Here is a 20,400-nt window from a genome sequence, read left to right on the forward strand (position 1 = left end):
AAATATTTGTGGATCCTGGATATTTTTTGTGAGTGTGTACAAAGTGTAATTATTAGAGGTTTCTGTGTATATAATGTACATGGTACAGCAGGATGGGAGGGTGTATCCCAAACATGGCTACATACTAGATTTGATTCTGCAAATGTTCATATCCCCATCTGTTTTATATCATGTTAAATAAATGTTGCTGTTCTTAACAAGCAGTCGCATTGTATTTGTACCACATAGAGCCCCATCTGTATTAGAAAAGCTGAGGATAAAGCCATATACTCAAAAATTACACTAAAACTTGTTTTTTGTATTTTTTATCTGCAGCCAGCTGACTTGATTTGAGCAGCAGGTAGTTTAAATATAGCATTGTGGCTCCCCCTTGTGGTCATTCTGATGCTGCAGCATTGGTTATTTCTTGTAACACATGGTGATGGAGACCTCAACCTCCCCAGAGTTCAAATATACAAAACCTGGAGTGGATGATTCCAGTTAATAATAGGTTATAAGTTAATATGGGTTTATAAGTTGTAGGTAATAGATATGATTTTGATCCAAATACAATGCATCATTTTTTACAAGATAAGTAGCTTCTAGGAGGATGAACAACCACTGTTCAGTTTTGGGTTTCCCTGCTTTTTTTAAGCACTATACCAGATATATATGTATGTGACTGTACTGTACTCTACATTCATCTGTCATTAATCAAGAGTTAATCAAAAGTGTATGTTTAAGTGAATGTAACATTGTTTGAGAACTAAAATGGTAGAACCCTTGAGGTCATCCATCTAACCATCACTAATTGGAAGTCCAAAGTCTTATTTTGTCTTCAAACAATCCATATAATACTTTTCGCACAGAGCAGGGACTGTGGTCCTCATTATTTACACAAGAAGCAGTTCTTAAAGCGATGTTTTCACAGCCAGTAAGGACAGGAGGAGTGATCACAGCAAGTAAAACCAGTTTTAATGCTTATATGGGCAAGACAGACTTAAAAAAAACTGTGAAATTATCCTCTAATGACATCATGTGTTCTCATTTTTGATGTGTTCTCATGGATGGATTGCTGGTGAACAGGTCTACTGGGCACAGTCTCAGGGTCCAGAAAGATCAGACCCTGGATGAAATGACTGCACACTATGTGACAGTCAGACACACAGTGGTCGGGGTGTTATAATCTGTCCATCACTGTAGAGAACATTAGTAACATTATAGGTGTTATAAATTAATTAAATTAATAAAAACGTCCAGCAGATGTCTGCGTATATAGAAACAGAACTTTTAATCTCCCCTCACCTCAGTAATAACTCTTGTAGTAAACACGGCAGCTCTGGAAACACGGACCGACTTTAAATAGCGACGTCAGAGTTTGCCCTCCTCGTGCCGCCGCGGACCAATCGCAGAGCAGGCCGTGTGACGTGGCCCCGCCCTCCGTCTGCAGTGACGCGCTCGACGCCGCCACGGCGAACAGTCGTATGGCACTTATGGCTTGCCATACAGCCGAGACCGAAAGTGACATGTACGCCGCCGAAATGGCTGCTGCGGCCACGGAAGAAACGCCCGCACCGAGTGCCGAGAACGTACCGCCCGCCGAGACGAGCGACAGCAGCAGTGAGGAGAAGGAAAAGGCCCCTAGTGAAACGGAAACAGAAGAGCCAGGCGGTAGTGTGGAGCCGAAAATGGAAGCGGGCGTCGCGGAGGCCGGCGAAGACGACCCCGCTGCAGCGGCAGACAAGGCCGCGGCCGAGGCGGTGACAGACAGCGGTGCTGTGAGGGTCGTCCCGGAGGCGACTACCGCACCTGAAGAACCGGAGCATAAGCCAGAGTCGCAGCAACGCCCGGGAGATGGTACCAACCAACCGGCCGGCGATGGCGCTGCGAAAGAGGCGAAGGAGGAACCAGGCGAAGGGAGCCGGTGTTCGGCGACAGACTGTGAAAAGAGCAAAACAGTTTGTGAAGACGCCGAGAAACCCAGCGGCGGAGGCGGGGAGCTGGGCGACAAGAGGCGGCCGAGTGTGGAGATGTCATCGTCGGATGGTGAACCGCTGAGCCGGCTGGACTCGGAGGACAGGTAGGCTGCAGAGAGGACCTGGCTGCTTTTCACTAGTGTTGGGCGTGAACCGTTGTTTCAATCCTCATCTCTCCATCATCTTTGAACCAGGACAGTTTGAGTTTTGCAGCTGATAGGACAACTTGCATGAAATGTCCACATTTGAAAAAGCACTCTACTTAACCATGTCTAATAATATCTTATGTTTTTAGATTGACCAGCAGCACTAAAGAACAGGCATCATTTACCTATTGCTTAAGTAATGACTGATGTCTGAGATGGTTTTCCCACAAAAAAGGAATTTAAAATCCATCTTTATTTACTTCTCCCTCAACAAATATTTCAGATCTAGATTCAAGATGTCAGCTATTTGTGTGCCGGTGTTGTCAATTTCACCTTCCATCTATTTCTGTGTATATGACCTATATGTACTATACTAAGAAACTTCACTAATTAAGCAGATAAAGCATAACAAGGAAATATCTCTCTAGTGTCGAACTGTACTGATCTCATTTCTAAAACCGTGGCCAAAACACTGGACTGTGAAGTGACAATGGATGGAGGAAGTGATATGCATGGAAAATATGTTGCAGCTGGAAGGTTTTCATACATAGTGACTATATAATTTGGCAAGTAATATCTGCACCTGTTCGTCACGACTGTGCAAAATGATGATCTTAGCTGTCAAAAAAAACTTAGCGTCCATGTTTAATAACTGTAAAGCTGTATTCTTCCTCTCTCTCTACCCACTGTGCCCTCTCCCTTCTCTCAGTATCAACAGTACCCTGATGGAAATGGAGAGCACAGTGTCCAGCGGACGCTCCACTCCAGCTATGATGAATGGACAGAGCAGTGCCAGCTCCTCTGGGCCTAAGACAGTAGCTTATGCCTGCTGCTGGGACCTCTGTCCACAATGTTTCAACTCCAGTCCTGATCTGGCAGAACATATCAGGGGCATTCATGTGGATGGTCAGAGAGGAGGGGTCAGTAGATTTAAAACTTTCGGACAAGCTTGTGTTTATATGATAGCAAACTGACATCAGTTTTCGCTGTAAGTAAATGTTCAGAGTGTAGACACCCAAGACAGAATAGAGCAAGTTGCTGCAATTGGAAAACACACAATCAGTTTTCATTGGAACTACTTTATACTGAAGAAATACTACCCTTGAAAAATTTTGTGTGAATTATTTGGAGAAACAGGAATGCCTCTGCCTCTGCCAATACAGCACTTGAAAGAGATGTTGCTTGAACTTAAAAAAAAAAAAAACCTTTCCCTTTTTTTTTTTTTTTTTTTTTTTTTTGGGGGGGGAAGTAGATAAGATGTCATAGAAGTAAACCTGAATCAGAATAGCTCGGTATTACTTGTATTCCAGTGAAGTGAAGTTACCTTTTGATATTACACCAAGATACCAGCTTCATGAGTTACTATAAACTCAGAATATACCTGTGAAACAAATATACTAATATACTGGTTGTGCACAAATCTTTAATGCAACTGTGAACAAACTTGACCAAGCATGCCCTTTGTCTTATAGTAAAAGCCTTTTTTTTCTCCATGATAAATACAAGAGATATCAGAAAGCACAATAACCCTTTCCTTTCACAGCACATGTCAAAATAGTACCAAGACTCCGGAGAATGGATTTCACCACCGAACAACTTTACAGATCTAATTATAAAAGCTCTTTTTTTCGTTTTGCATTGTGTTTTTGACATATGACCTCTAAATAAACCCCTTGTCTTCTCGTCACCTTTTTTTTAAATGTTTTTCAGGTGTTTGTATGTTTGTGGAAGGGTTGTAAGGTGTATAACACACCATCAACCAGTCAGAGTTGGCTCCAGAGACATATGTTGACCCACAGTGGAGATAAACCTTTCAAGGTAAAAAGTGCACATGATGTACACAACACATGACTTCTGTTTTTAGTAGTAGTATTGTAGTGTTGACATCTGTATATACCCATCACCTTTAATGATTTTTTGTGCGATTGCCTGTTTGCACACTACAGCACCCTTTTTCTGTGTTCTGATGGTTCAATATGTTAGTAAGTGTTTCTAGGTACCCTTCATCTTAGCAGCAGTAACTTATTTAAAGAGTTTCTATCTTGTACTGTTGACTGATAAATATGTAATTTTCTTGTTCTCTGCTGCAGTGTGTAGTTGGTGGATGCAACGCCAGCTTTGCGTCCCAAGGGGGGCTGGCTCGTCATGTGCCCAGTCACTTCAGCCAACAGAGCTGCTCAAAAATGTCCAGCCAGGCTAAACTCAAAGAAGATTCTCCCTCTAAGGCTGGACTCAATAAGAGGAAGAAACTCAAGAACAAACGCAGGTGCTCCCTACGTACGTACCTAACAGACACACAAACTAACCTTAATTCAAATTGTTTCCAATTGTGCTTATAAGCTAACCACATTTTGAGGTAGCTCCTGTTATGTTGTGCTGAAACAGAAGGTCAAACCTCCTACATTAGTTTGTTAAAGAAGCTAGAGATGAATCACACACACACACACACCTCTAAAACAACATTTCACGCAATGTCGATGTTCTGCATTACATTTGAGTTTATTCTTATATCTTCACTGAGCTTGTGTGTGTTCCCAGGTGGCAGGCTTTGGCTACTCGTGGCCTGTGTCAATCTCTGCATTATGCAAACTGAGCTTTTTTTTTTAAATATACTTTTACAAGGGTTCTAGGTTTTTATGTATTTGGAATTCAGAGAATACAAAAATGTTCCAGAAATCTTATCTAGCTGTTGATGTTTAACATTATGGACACACGATTATGGAAATTGCCTGATATTTTTGATGTTATGTTAGAAGTAGTGGGAAAATGTATATGAATATTAAAAGACAAAAATTGTATAAGAACCAACTTAAGAAAGGTTGTTTGTTAAAAAACCAACAATAAGCCTAACATGATAATATCACTTAAGCAAACACACAAAGCCCCAAAAGGTGTAAAGAAATTGAGAAGATAAGTCTCTGCAGGTTTTTTCATGTTGTAGTGAATTGGCTGAAAACCAAGGGCTTTTTTGAGGTTTATATTTTTGCATTGCAAGCATTTCCTGTTGCAAGTTGCAAGCATTATTGCTGTGGAGTCACATATAGGACAGAACAGTATGCATCCCCTACATTGTGACACCTTTATTAACAGGCGTTTCACGTTGTAAATAATTAACTCGAATCTTCTGATCTTGATAGTTTATTTAAAGAGGGCAATGCTGTCCAGAGCCTGTAAAATGTGTTGTTAGTGACAGGTCAAAGTAGATGATGGTTATGCTTCTGATAGTTTGAATGTTTTGCCCAGTTAACAGCATAAAGAAGTTTTTTTGTTTAATGTATACTTTGAAACATTTATACAAATCATCATCACCATCAATCACAATTCAGAGCAGCTACAACATCAAAATCTGATTACTTAAACATTTAATGGAGAATGTCCTGTTTTGCACGGATATGGGACTTTTATTGCTTTCAACTATAATTTAAAAAACACAAAATAAAAGCATTTTTTTCAGTCATCAGTTGATTCTGACAAAGCTCTGTAGTAAGAAAACTTGGAATTTTGTATTATTATATTATATATTTTTACTCAATGTTAGAATGTTTAACTGTAATAGGCTATAGATTACTATTTAGTGCAGTAAAGTTGCAATAAATAATGTATTTATGCTGCCCATCCAAAAAGAAGTGACACACTCTAATATTTCATTGAAAAGTCTTCAGCTTGACTATAGCATGCATTTGCCGTGGCCTCATTTTAACAAGCTTCTGCAATGTCACAACATTTATTCCCTTCCAGAGTTGCATTTAATTTTTTTTTTTTTAATATGAGCAATAAAGTTGAAAAGTCCTTAAAACATAAATTACTGTTAAACTCCCTACAGATGTTTCCTCAGGTTTGAGATCAGCATTTTAATGAATTCTTAAACAAAACATTTCTGCATGGTGAAAAGATACAAAGCAGCAGAATGTTCCACATACTAGTAAGCTTTTACTGAAAGGAATATAATCATATGTAACTATTTGTATATGATTACATTTTGATTAGTACCTGTAATTCAATTACATGTTTTTCTCAGTAACTGTAATTTATTACAGTTGTAATTATTTTGTAATTTAAGTACATGTAACTTTCCAACACTGGAACCCTGGTGTTATTTTTTTGTTTTTTTCACTCTGCACTTATTTCTTCCCCTCCAGCAAGGCCCCATGACTTCTTCGATGCTCAAACCATGGATGCTATCCGCCACAGGGCCATCTGTCTGAACCTTGCCACCCACATTGAAAGTGTGGGAAATGGCCACAGTGTGGTTTTCCACAGCACGGTGAGTGTTTCGCTACTTTTGTGTGTCATGTCATGTTTGCCTCTGGCTGTCCATTTGCTTTTTAATGAGTTTATACACTAGTGGCAGGAAATTAAGGTTACATGAGGTTCAGTTTTTCTGTTGTATTTTTTTATGATAAATCATCAGGTGTGTCCCTCTGCTTTACGGGCTACCAAGTTGCAAAATAATAACTTGACATCTTTACTAGGGGTGTAGCACATCTTTAAATGCACAGTTTGGTTCACACCTCAGTTTTTGTTCTCTTTTTGTTTTCTTGGATTATTGCGCCTTTCACAACACAGATGACCTACACTCTACTGTTCTTAAATAGTCCTGCAGCTAATAGACAGATCATACTTTACCTTCCATAAGTTTCTGTTATTTCCTTTTTCAGACAACAGGGGGCATGAAATAATCACAGCAGATTTCTCCCGCTGCACTTTAAGTGAACCTTGTGAATCGCCTGAAGGCTTGATGTTGTTTTTCTCTGAATCAGGCTTCACGGGAATGGCAGTTGAATTGTTCTCATGTACAGCGTTTGGCCCATTCTGAGCCCAGTACATCATACTTTATTAATGAGCTGTAAAATGTGTAAAATGCCATGCACGGGCACAAATAGGTACTTACAGGCAAAATAATTCCAGTGAAAGATTCACCACCTCTCTTTGTTAACACCTGAATTCTTTGAATATAAAGAATTCTGTATTAAAGGAGTTTCATTTAATGGCATGTTGGATGTGAAAAGTGTGAATGGATGCTTTGTTCTTTTGAATGACTGCTGTTTCTATCTAGTTCCACTAGGGAGCACTCTATCTTCTGTGCAAGACCCTCAGTATCATGACCGTATCACACAAAAATACACCACTCTAGTTTCTTTAAAAAATCACATAATTATATTCATAAAGAAGATCATTGTTGTTGAAAAAATTATTAAAAATACCATAGGGCAGATATCATTGGTTACAGCATATATATTAAAAAATATGCAAAAAAAGATTAATTGGTCAAACTCCTCTGATGTTTTAAAAAGACAAACCTATTTGTTAGTTTTTAATCATGAATTACTTGCAAATAATAATTTAAAAATATATGCAACACAAATCTGCACAAGAAAAACATCATGCAAAAATTATACTACAATGATATACATATATATAAAATGATATACACATGTTGTCAGGTGTGTAAACGTTAAAGAAACTGAAACCCAAGCAGTTTTACTTTGCTCACACACAGTAAAGTTCCATTGATCCAATCAGGACCGAGCAGAACAGAGAACTATGAAGTCATGTCATGCATCGTTGCCTTCTTCATTTCTTTTCTTCTCTGTTCTACTCGGCTTCTGTGAACTCCAACTGCTCATCAACAGCCAAAAAATTCAAAAAAGAAATGCTCAGGAAAAAAAAGTGAAGTGAAAGCTTGGGAAGTGTTTAAGAGAGGTAACCGCATATTTGGATACAGATTGAGAAGAAGGAAACGCCATCCAGGGGAGGGAGAGTAACAAATGGAGAGAAACAGAGTCATGGAGAGAATGTACAAGGAAAAGGGGTTAAATAAAGGTCAGGGTCATGGAGTCGGAAGGAGCTCTGGCCAGTTGGGCATACATTCTCGTCTCTAACCCCAAGGGAATTGTGGTGAAGAATAACTGCAGCGCTGCGTCAGACACCAGGCCCCAGTGGGCCCTCCCAGGCTTAGGGAGATGGAGCAAAACTGTGGGGGGTTCTGTCGAGTTTGGCCGGTGGGCCCGCTGACACACCATAGCAGCTCAGTCATGTTTATGATGGGATATTTTTGTTATTGCACCAATCTGCGTCATCCACAGCTTGATCCCCTGACACTAGACAGGCACCCAGTTTTAGCAGGCCTGCCCTCCCCCAACTTTGGTCCTGCAGATTTTGCTGCCTTGTTTTGGAGCTATACTAATATTCAATCTTCACTCCCTGTTTGCTCCTTTTCTCTCCCCCTCCCTCCCTTTCTCTCTTACTTCCCTCTCTTGGGCCTATAGAGGATTAAGATCTGCTCCTTGAAACATTGGCTGCCATCATCAAATCACTCACTTTACAAATCACTTCATGCTGCTTAAACAAGAGCCCACTTCAACTTCGGACTTTACATACGTGGTGTTTGCCCAGGCTTGTGATTATCAGCCTGATGCTGTGACGATCCTGAGGGCACAGGTTAACAGCAATGCATTTTAAATTAAAAGGGCAGTTAAAGCAGCGACTCCACTGAGTCTTGAACGCAGGGTTTTACACACTCATCGGAGGATGTGTCACACCCAGCACAGGATCCAGGCTAATACCGCAGCCGCTGCCTGTTGTTGCAGTAAATAAAGAAGAAGTATTTGAATAAAACACTTAACATGACAGACAAATTGGGATGTTTTAAATATATTGGTAACATTGCTGCAGAATGGCAAAATTGTCCTTTTTATCTCATTAATATGTAAAAATCTCTATAAGGTCTACACAGTACATCCATTCTTCTGGTCCTTTCTATGACTCACTGACAAGGAAAGAGAAAACTGCACTTTTTCACTCTAATGTTTTTCAGGAACACTCTCATTTGTTTTTATCGGTGATAGAAAAGGTTTAGATTTCACACCAAAAGTATTACGTTTTACAGACAAGAGGCAACAACATGATCGATTTGCAAACTTTGCTGATATTTGCAAAGCCTCTCAGACAAATGGTAGAGCATCCAGCCAGCAAAAACAAATTTCATGTCTTCTAACCTTTCTTCTTAAAATGTGTTTGTGTCCTGTTTGCTTTCCTAAAGACTGTATACCTGGACACATGTCAACATGTATAAAAAGATTTACACATTTATCTTTTGGACAGCCACACCCTGAAGAGAGTGCAAAAAGAAACTTAATTTAACATATTAGAGAAAGTATTGAAGGAGGGGGAAAAAACATGAAATCGTTAGAAATGTGCCTTCAAACAAAAGGAAAGAACACATGTTTTGTCTGTGGGATGGCAGGAGAAGCCGATAGAAGGGAAGTGTCATTCTAGGTCCCTGTGTCTGTCTGTGTCTCTTGTCTTGGTGGAGCCTCCTCCCTCCTGTCCTCAAACCAGTTTCCATCAATGCCGCAGCCGGTCCCCAGAGTCACAAAAATAATTTCAGATATTCATGTGCGTAGGAGAAGTTCTTCTCATGTGAGCTCATTCACTATCCTAAAAATAGACTTTGCTAACAAAAAAGAGCCAATTGACGCAAGAGGTTATAGCTGTGGCTATTTTTGATAGTCCTGGTTATTTTTCTACCTTTTCTTCTCCCTACTGACAATATTTGTCTAAATTCCAGACCAGTTTTACTATAAACCAACACAGCATGATGGATGAAATGTTATGCATAGAAAGGACCAACTATTTAGGAAATGTGTTATTGTCAAGTGTATTTTCACTTGTTTTCATTTCAATCCACAAGGAGAGCAGCAACTTGTTTATGGTGAATCTGCTCGTTGACTCTCACAAATGCCAGCTGTGTAATGCAGCCCTCAGTTAAGTCTTAGATACTTAAGGGATAATGAACCTTTGTCTAAATTGAATTTCCTTTGTCTTACATTGTGTTGCAGCGGAATATGAGAGAGAGCCTGTTGAAAACAAGTCTCACTGAGCTCTTGCATGCATTATTAAGAGTGCTCACATTGCTTATTAGTGTAATGATCAGCTACTGTATCACTTGGTGAGATGTTTGAAGCGTGTAGCCTCATTATTTGTTAGCGAGATTGGGGCCAGAAAGGGGGCATGTCTTTGAAGCTGGTTCTTTCCAGACAAGAGAGAATGCTGCAACATGAGCCAAACCTGATATGAAAATCTAATGCTTGTAAAATCACAAATTGGCTTGAAATTTGAAATTGCCTGTAATGTGTAGGTTAATTTAAATGCTCCATAAATTCTTAGTAGTTCTTTTTCATAGTGTGACTGGTTACAGCTTTCTTCGGGTATGCGTGTCAAAATGACAGTAGTACAGCCAAGACAAACTGAGGGTAATGACAGCAAGCAGACAGGTAGTTGCTCACTCAGTCACTCAGTATTTTTTGGTTCTTGTAATAGATTTTTTTTGTTTTGTTTTTTTGGCTTTGTTTTGTGCAGGTGCTAGCCAAAAGGAAAGAGGGGTCTGGCAAGGTGAAGGTTCTCCTACACTGGACACCTGAGGACATGTGAGTAAACTTCTCCTACACTGTATATTAGTCTGTTATTTAAAATGTGCTATAATGTAGTTTTATTTCACTCAGTACAATAACAAAACACATTAGAAGTGTTTTGTGTCACAAAGTTTTATATGTAAGAATCTAGTTTTTACTCATCACATTAATAGTTGTTCATTTTAATTGCTTTTTATGCACCAATTTCTCATTAACTATTAGGACTAAACCATGGAGAAAATTTATTAATTATAGTTAATCATCCAGTCAATATCAATTAGAGTAAATATACCGCAGATGTTTTGAATGCTTAGTGTGCTAAATATTATCTAAAGGCCAGCCCTTTGATGCACCGCTGCAGGTCACAGAACCTGACAGGTCACAGTGTGATATCACCAGTAGACTGGGGCCAAGCATAATTTCTTCTGATATTATTAAATACCACAAGTTCTTAGTTTAGCATTTAGATGGTAGATACTCAAACAAAGAGCTTGACATTCCACCTTTTGTAATGAATAACTTCACACAAATATTACACTTTCTAGTTGTGTCATAAATTTTAGGAACTTTAACCTTTCTAGATCATCACATGTTTATGAACAAGACATTTTTGCCTTTCTGGGTCTGGTTTGTGTTATATATCATATGCGTGGCTTGAACTTGGATAGAATTGAAGTGTCTTTAGCATCCACAATTACTTGGAGGCTGATTTTCTTTTTTGTAGCTGTAGTTAAAGTAATAAATGCACATTGTGGTATTTTTTTGTAACTGGTGGATCAACTTGCAACTGAAAAATCATACTCTGACCATTGAGGCATGAGTTGTTATGTCCAGTTGTCACTACCAGCATACCCATTCTCAGATTAGTCTCACCACCGTCAGCACACTAGATGGGAAACTCAGTATCATTTAAACGCCACCTCATTTAAGCAACTGGGCAGAAAGGAAAGCAGGTTCATCACTGTGCCAATGAAATGGCTCTGTTTCATGTAGGGAGAGCACTCCACAGAACTATATTATTCTCAGTAGGGCTCTTGCTTAAGGGAATCTCCTACCATACTTCCAACGCTCCCACACTCCCATTAAAGAAGTTTGACTTCATAGCCTGTGAAGATGATCAGAGACCAGAGAGAAGAAGAGTAAAGGAGGAAAGAGGGCAAAGAAAGGAGAGAAGAGGTGAATAAAGACATGAGTAAGGTAGGGGAAGAGGAAAAGGGAACAAAGTCAAAGGAGAAAAAGAAGCAAAACAAAAAATGGGTTTAGTGAAAGACGGAGCAAAGATGGCACTGGGCAAAGAAACACAGATGATGCATTATGAAGTAGATTGCAGCTGACAGCATCTGATGAACATACTGTAGCTAAGCCCTTGTTCTCTCAGGCTTTCTGCAGTTTCATCCTCCCATCTTTCCTCCTCTTCTTTCCTTTTTCCCCTTTCTGATTCACCTCTGCAATCTTCTCCATGACCCACATGTGGGAGTTTAATCTTGTGCATAGAGAAATAATGAGGGAAAAGGAAAGAAAGTGAAAGATGGAGTTTGGTGATCAGGAAAGGCTCGTCAGATTAATTCCAACCAGAGAGACACAGATGGAGATTGATACTGAGACTCTAAGAAGCATAGAGTTAGAATGGATGAGGAAAGGAATGGGAGAGACAGAGAATAGAGGAAAGTGAGAAATGGGAGTGGGAACAAAATGGTCGTGGGAGAGAAAAAATATATAAAGAAGAGGCAGAATGATGAAAGTGGAGAGAATGAAAGATAAAAGAAATAAACTAAATTGAGTTGCCTTTTGGCTTAGCGCATGCAGGAGGAATCAGTGACGTTAATAAGTCCTATATTTGCCCTGCAGCACTTGAGTGCTTAGGTCATTAATACGCATAACCAATCTATAGAGGGGTGGGAAGGAAATACACTGTGATATCTTTAACTATGACAGTGGCTGTGTTATCTCTAGCAATAAAAGTTTATCATTTTACCACATTCAAGCACAAAGAAATCTATAAAAGTCTTCTTGTATTGTTTTGTGTCTTATACATATGAATGGTGTGAAGATTTTTCCATATCAGCCGTCTGTTCTGACACGGCACAAATAGGGTTTGCAATGATAACAAGCATATTTACTCCCTAAACTTATTAGTCGGCCTGAGTTTTGAATGATAAGGCTTGCCTGTTCTAAAACAAGAATTTGCCTCATTGTTACATACAAGAAATTGTATTAAATAACTGAGCCTAATAAAAGCAGTCGTCCCTCTCACGTGTGTCTGACAGAAGAGATACAAACGGACTGTGATATAAGAAGAATGTAAGATAAGACAGTTCTGTAATATACTCTGCTTGACTGCTTAGCCTATATATTTGTTCATATGTTCAAATAGTTTCCCTATTCAGCATTACAATGATAATACAATACAAAAATGTTGACAATGATAAACTGCTCCTCTGCTTCCTTTTTTTTGTTCTTTTTTGTTCTTTTTTTAATCTTCTACCTTTTGCCATAAAATATAAAATAGCACTTGCTGTGCCCCTGTTTCCTTTTGAGCACTATATCAAATCTCATCTTATTTTCAGTTAAAAGCTTTTCAGTGACTTAACATTTGCAACTTACAGCTTATTTGTTAAAGCATATAAAAAATATAGTTTAAACCATAGTGTTTTTGGTTTCAGAAAGGGTGAAGAAACATCCACCCTGCATACTCATTAACTGTCAATGTGGAGGAGTCTAAAGTTAATAATAAGTATTGGACTCAGTGTAATGTCCTAGTATGTGACCAACAGCCTGGTGATGATTTAGTCAGCCATCAAGTGTCGTGACCCTTTACACTGTTGTCAGTGCTAAATGTTGTACGTGTGTGTGTGTGTGTGTGTGTGTGTGTGTGTGTGTGTGTGTGTGTGTGTGTGTGTGTGTGTGTGTGTGTGTGTGTGTGTGTGTGTGTGTGTGTGTTTATCAGCCATAGAGTCAATGATTATCCATATGAATGTTGGAAGTCGTGTTAATTAATTCTGGAACAAACCATTCACATTCTGACTGACACTCATTAACTACATTTGGATTAATAAGTAACTGATTAACATGAACCCTTCTGAACATGAACCACCTGCAGCGCAGTGAGGATGAAGAGGATATGAGTCGGCTGATGGAAAGAGAGAAGGAGTGAGTGAACTAAAATAGCTGTGTAGTCTTTGATGAATGGATTCCATTGCTTGTGTTGTGGTTACCTAACAAAATCAATATGTAGATTTGTTAGGTGAGCCTCAATATGTAGAAACGCCTGAGGTAAGGCTGAGCCATATTGTATCATCCAAGGTACAGGATATTGTGGCGATTCCTCCTCATAAGAATTTCATCATATCATCAATATCTTGACGATGACAGCATAGGTCCACGATGACATGTTTTCATATTTGCTGCAGTCTTGGCATGTCACATGAGCCTTTAAACAGAACTAGTTTGGTGAAAGACTGACACATGATGCCAATTTAAAGTATTGAAAAGGAGGGATTCAGGTGAATGGGAAAATATGGACCATAGATGTTTCATTCATGTTTTGTTTTATAGCTACTTAATTGGTTTGTTTTGTTATTGAATTGCATTATAGTCAAATGGTTTTTCATATTGTTGCCACAAGTATTAAAAAAAAATATTGTGATATTGTTTTAAATCTATATTACCCACCCCTAGTCTGTGGTACTATTAAGAGTGTGTAGGTCAGTTTTGATATAACTGCCTGTTACTGAACTATGAATATTCTAACGTGAATTAACGTGGCAGGTTTGTAAGACTTCCAGTATTTTGATGGTGCTCTGATCTTACAGTCGTCTGCTTTGCAACATGATACAGTTCACAGTGACACTGAACTCTTCAAGTTATTCTTGCTGAGTTTCATATAAAGCCATTTAATATGTTACTGATTTACTATATACTGTGCTGCTTAGCATTGAACTTATTGCGCCTGTCACCACTGGGAGCTTCAAGGCCTGAAGCTGGTCATCAATTCAGTGTGGAAGACTGGGTTTGACTCTGCCAGACACCTCCAGTAGCTCTCCCCACAGTGGCTGTGCTCGCAGTATATGTTTCTGGCTCATAAAGAAGTAAGCCAAATAAAATAAATCCATTTTCTTTATTTGGCTGGTTGTGCCGGAATAGAGTCTTTCAGTGTCTTCTAGATTTTTAAGTGTGTGTGTGTGTGTGTGTGTGTGTGTATGTGTGTGTCTGTCTGTCACACTGCATACTTTGTATCCCACACAATACATAACTTGCTCTTGTTTTTATGTGACTCAAAAGTGAAACGTGCATGTAAGCATGCACACACACAAACACTAATGGGTGTTTACTGCACATTTAACACTCAGCAGGTCCTACTGTCATCAGAGGTTTGCCTTTCTCAATGACATTAACTCAAGACTAACCTAAACTTTAAAGCTACTTTGAAGGGGACTGGTTTTTGTCTTCTCCTTGACTTTTCTCAGTTTCCTCTTTCTTCTCTCCCCACCATTAAAGGGGATAGAGACACTCTTTCCATGCCCCAGAATCAGAACAGAGTGAAACAAACAACCATTCAGGTTACAGTTTAAAAATACACCCATACTCCACTAAAGAAGAAACCTGCTGAAAATCAGCTTTGCTCATTTTATTAAAATGTTTTTACACCTAAACACTTCTTTGTGTCCTTTTTCTATGTTAATTAAAGCACACTATTGGTAAAATCCAGTTGGCTCTGATAGGCTGTGTTATTCTCAGTCAGCTGTCAGCTTCATAAACAAAAGGGTGACCTGGGCTTTTGATTTTGTGTTTTGAATGGAGAGTTGCATTTGGCTCTGGTTACTTTTTTTTTTCTAACACTTGTGTGTATGTATGAAGAGCCTTATTAAAACAATATTACCACGTTTGTGTGTGCCTATGTTAATTAAAAGATCAAAGTCAGGCAGAAACCCCTATCTGTGATCCAAATGAACATCTAGCCAGCCTTTGTTCAAACAGTGATGACACATTATTCTTTGTTTAACAATGAAAACCTTAAGGATTATATTTAATGCAACATAGCATTTGGGATTTTGTTAAGCTAAGTACACTTCAGTGGTTTTCTGAACTTTGTAATATTCACTGGATTGTCCTGTGTGGCTAGTCCCACCCTTCAGGCATTTAAACACACCATAAAAGGATTTGCAGCAACTCTTTAAGCAAATGTTGTATATTCATAGGAGGTACTCCCTCCCATTCTCTCCATCTCTCTTCTCCCATCCTTTATTTGCTGGTTTCTGCTTCTTTCCTTTTCCCTTTTCTTTTCCGTCTCTACCTGCATCCAGTGGAGCTAAATGTGCTGCATGTGAAGTGCTACCTGCACATCATCCCACTGAATGGGCTGACTAGGCATGTGAATAACTGATTTGGCTGGGTGACTGCCTGCCTGCCTAACTGCTGCCTGCAGTGTGTGTATGTGTGTGTGTGTGTGTGCGCGCGCACGTGTATGTGTGTATCTCTGGGGGCTCCTGTGATGACGCACATAGTGACGGGGGGAATGCTGGGGGTGGAGACAGGGGAGGCAGGAGGAGGGAGGGGAGGCACAGTTAACTCGCTAAGCTCCTTGTTTCTTTCTTCTGCACCTCGACTTGCTGTGCCAGTGCTGGCACATTCTCTTCCTTCACATTGAGATCACGCTGCTGTGGGTACAGTAATGTGCAGATGAGCAATACAGTGCATAATGTGCTTGTGTATGTACACACGTGTCACTCTCTACACATCACATCTGTAGAACTGAAAGAAAAAAAAAATTAGACTGATCAGACTTAAAGGTGCTTTTACATTGGATTATTTGAAAAACACACGAGACACTTGCATGCATGCATGCATTTAAAATTAAAAAGGTGTAATGCTGTACACCTATATAACTTAATAATGGAGAAAATAATAGGACGATTGGCTTTTTCCTCAAATTCATGTGTGTGTGTGTGTGTGTGTATGTGTATGTGTGTACACCTTTATACATGTATGTGAAACCTCAGTCTGCTGGTCAATGCCATTTTACTTATGGAAATGCACTCTGTCGTTAGAGGAAAGTGTTAACATGTGCCCCTGGATTCAGTGATGCTCTGTGTCCATGTCTCACCTTATCCCATTCAACTTTATTCTCACTCCATTATCTTTTCTCTTCTTCTTTGTGTTAGGGCTTAAACACTGACCACATGGCCTCTCTGTTTGTGTGTGTGTGTGTGTGTGTGTGTTGTCCTGCAGACTACCTGACGTGTGGGTAAATGAAACAGAGCGATCTCAGCTGAAGACTAAAGTGGTGCATTTATCCCAGTTACCACAGGACACAGCCATGCTGCTAGACCCAAACATCTATAGGTGAGTGTGTATGATGATACACAAGCTTTAGATCCTTTATGTATAAGCCAAACACCGGTTGCCCACGTTTAGAAAGGATCCGATTCTCAGTAGGATTCATTATGTGAACCATTTAAGTGTTAAAATAATGTGTTTCAAAACTCTTGCCTCTGTCCACCACACCTATTTGTGTGCACACGTGTTTGTGCAGCGTCGTTAATGCTTTCTTCCACCAGGTGGCACCAACTCATGACCTCAACATTTAGGTTGAAATAAGTGCAGAGACAACACGTTATGTTTTGTCTGTGTGTGAGGAGACAAACACTATCTACAATACTGCTTGGCAGATCAAGGATGTCAGCTATTTTATAATAGCTCTACATTTCACCTGTTTTATTCAGAAATAACAAGGATTTCCGAATAAAACCCTTGTAGATACAAGATTCTTTCACTTTAAATCTACTGAGGATACATTGCACTTGTACAAACTTGTTCAGCTGATAAATGTATGAGAACATAAGGTTTATATGATGATGTAGTGCTGTCAGTGTCACATTGTTCATTTAAAATAGAAGTCATAAATCAGGCAAATATGTTCTTGTTACTGTTCATATGTGATGTCAACCCTTATATATTTTTTTCGTCAAGTTCACTACTTTCCACTAAACATTATATTATTTAAATCTATTTCATGTCAATAAAGCATATTGTATAAAGTTTTAAAACTTATAGTACAGTCATCACTGAGATGAGAAAAGAATGCCAACTTTATGGCACACCATAAAAGACTAAAATGAATCCTGAAAGAGGAACAATGTGCCTAAAATAACAGAGTGGTCATCTTACTGAAGATATATGACATACAAGTGTGCTGATCAGCACAAAGGCTGACTGATTTTAATTAGACCTGAAGCCTCAGTAACTGCACGGGCTGCTGCTAGACTCTGGTTTCATAGTTGAATATAATCGTCAGCACTCAGCCAATTTATGTCAAGGTTGTCCTAATGCATGAAATCCCTAAACAAATGAGGTGGTTGGGTGCCTGTGGCTGTAAATATATAGTAGGGTGAACCCCCATTCTTGTACATGGGATAGACAGAGACTTATATGCAGTGGTTCTTACCTTTTGTCACAAATCATACTGGATTAAAATAAGTTTGAACATATGGCATGTTCACGTTTTGTTTTTATGCGCGTACATATCAAATATGCTCTTAGACGTTTTCTGTCTTTCCAGAGCACTTCCTCAAAAGCGCCTGAAACGAAGGTAAGCTGAACCAGCTCAACATTTGTGTGTATGTGTTGGATGTTGATGCATTTATAATGATACATTTAAACGATTGATTTAAATATCGACTCTATACAAACAGTACTGTTGTGTGTTTGTCTGAAAAGGAATTATGTTACTCAGTTACACTAAGTGCATGAGGGATTTGACCTGTTTATGGAATATCAAATAATAAATGCACAATACTGACGTTAAAGTAAATACTGGAGAAAAAGTAGCAGAATACTACAAACTGCACTGTGTGGACAAGTCATACACAGTATTACAGCCAAAAATACATATTACAAGTACATAAAATAATAGAAAACATGTTGTGTCAGTAACAGAAACAGGGATTTTGCATTTTCTCTCATTTATTTTTGCAAATTGAGTTTTAAATGAAATAGTTAAATGTATTTTTAAGGTGGTATTTGCGTATTTTGTAGTGGCAGTACTTGAGTTCCAAATGTACGAGAATACTGTGGTGATATGGAAAAGATAACACTATTACTGTGACACCATTTTATCAACATTTGTGCAACATCCAGGCTTTTAAGGTCCCTAGTGTCAGTTGTCTGTGTATGTAAACAACACAGTACTTCTGTGCTGTTTACAGATGATTATTTATCACCCACAGTTTCACCGTTCCTCTATACAATGAAGCCAATTAATTGAAAACCGGGTCATTTCAGAGTCATAACCCTTGGTATTTCTTGCTCTCTCTGAAACACGAGGTTATATTGGGTCGTTGTTCATTATTCTATTAATTGACCTCAGGAGTTCAGTGCACCAAAACTTGTGTGATACAGTGTGATATGCCTGCAAAGGAAATCAGCTCAGTGTCTGAACATCCAGGATAAAGCCTGTTTCTCATACTGTCATCTTACTCACAACACAGTGAGAACAACTCATTCTCTCTCTCTGTCTCTCTCTTTCTGTCCTGTATTTGTGCTCAGCCTTTAAGGAGTCATCTGTGGACTCGATACTAAAGGGGAAATCCTTGTTCATAGGAGGTTTATCTATATGGAATGGGACGCTCTTCTTCTTGTCTCTGCTCAACGGGGGGAGTGAAGTGGCGATAAAAGGAAGGAAACTTGGCTATGCTGCAGTTCTTTTTTTCCCTCTTCAATTTTGTATATTTGAAATGACTGTTGTCACCAAGTGTGGTGTAAAATGGGACTAACATTTTTTTTAAGTTTGTGTTCATCAAGAACTTATATTAATGTTTGTTTTTTTGTTTTTTTCTATGAAGCACCAAGCTGAAAATATTAGTTATATTAGGCAGTGGTGTAAAAACTGTTTTGTGTACCCTTGTCAGAAAATGCAGCATATTTTATAACAGTTTTGAGTAAAATATTTATTCAGATTTGTAACTTATTTTTATACTATGACAATTCTGGTGTACTGTGGATTTTTGTGAAGGTTTTGAATAGAACCGTAATTACTGTGATATCCTATGTTAACTATCACTTGTAGGGATAATTGGAAATTTCCAGGTCTAATACATTGTACATGACAGAAGTCTTAATATTTTATCATATTTATACTTACTGAATGCAGTACTGTCACCCATGTGTTTGGCAGTGTGTGAAATTGTGCCAGTAATGTCAGACGTTATTCAATACGCTGCAAACTGTTGCAGGAGCAATAACTCAGTAGTTAAGGACACTACCGTGTAGCTCTAAATCTTAGCCAGTCTGTCAACAGTACTGGTAAAATCACTGACATTTCAGCACATTAAAGGTGTAAAGGCCACCTCACACACACACATACACAGACACGCACACATGCACACACATCTTCAACCCCAAGTAACATGAACTGTGTATATCCTTGCTGTTCTGATAAATTTACATTTCCATTATTTAAGCATTCAAGAATTTCTGTTAAAATAATTGTTTTCTGAAGTGTGTTTTTCCTGTTGGAAATAATGTGTTTGTAATAAAATGGGAAGTGACAGATGTTGACGAATGCAAGTTGTTTGTCCAGACGAGGATGCAAAGTGCCAGAATGCGACAAAGAAGCCGTGCATTCATTGTGGTATGGATATGAGTTCCTTATGTGTGAGTTGGAGGGATTGGCTGGGTTATTTGGTGTCCATTAGTGGAACAGCTTTGGGAGCATGCTGTGGAGCAGTTAATGACTGGGCCAGCAGGGCAGAACCCCTGTCGGCCTCAGCTGTTGGCGAACGTGCCTGCAGAGAAAACCGAGTTCAGGAAAAGGTCTGCTACAACACGGCTAGTTTAGTATTAGCATTATAAATAGCATTTACACACTCACACACACAAAATTCATGA

The 20,400-nt window shown here is 39.0% G+C and overlaps 1 protein-coding gene across 1 annotated transcript; it reads left to right on the forward strand.

Annotated features, from left to right (window-relative positions):
• Nucleotides 1–1,449: 1,449 nt before the first annotated feature.
• LOC113165864 (zinc finger protein aebp2-like) lies at nucleotides 1,450–20,062 on the forward strand. Its single transcript, XM_026365641.1, has 9 exons — nucleotides 1,450–2,059; nucleotides 2,811–3,021; nucleotides 3,812–3,919; nucleotides 4,192–4,378; nucleotides 6,241–6,365; nucleotides 10,463–10,530; nucleotides 16,744–16,857; nucleotides 18,074–18,103; nucleotides 19,060–20,062. Exons 1-9 carry the CDS (start codon nucleotides 1,464–1,466, stop codon nucleotides 19,064–19,066), a joined length of 1,446 nt encoding a protein of 481 aa, XP_026221426.1. The 5' UTR covers nucleotides 1,450–1,463; the 3' UTR covers nucleotides 19,067–20,062.
• Nucleotides 20,063–20,400: the final 338 nt, after the last annotated feature.

This window comes from Anabas testudineus, chromosome 6 (genome assembly GCF_900324465.2).
Source record: "Anabas testudineus chromosome 6, fAnaTes1.2, whole genome shotgun sequence".
NCBI classification, from domain to species: Eukaryota; Metazoa; Chordata; class Actinopteri; order Anabantiformes; family Anabantidae; genus Anabas; species Anabas testudineus.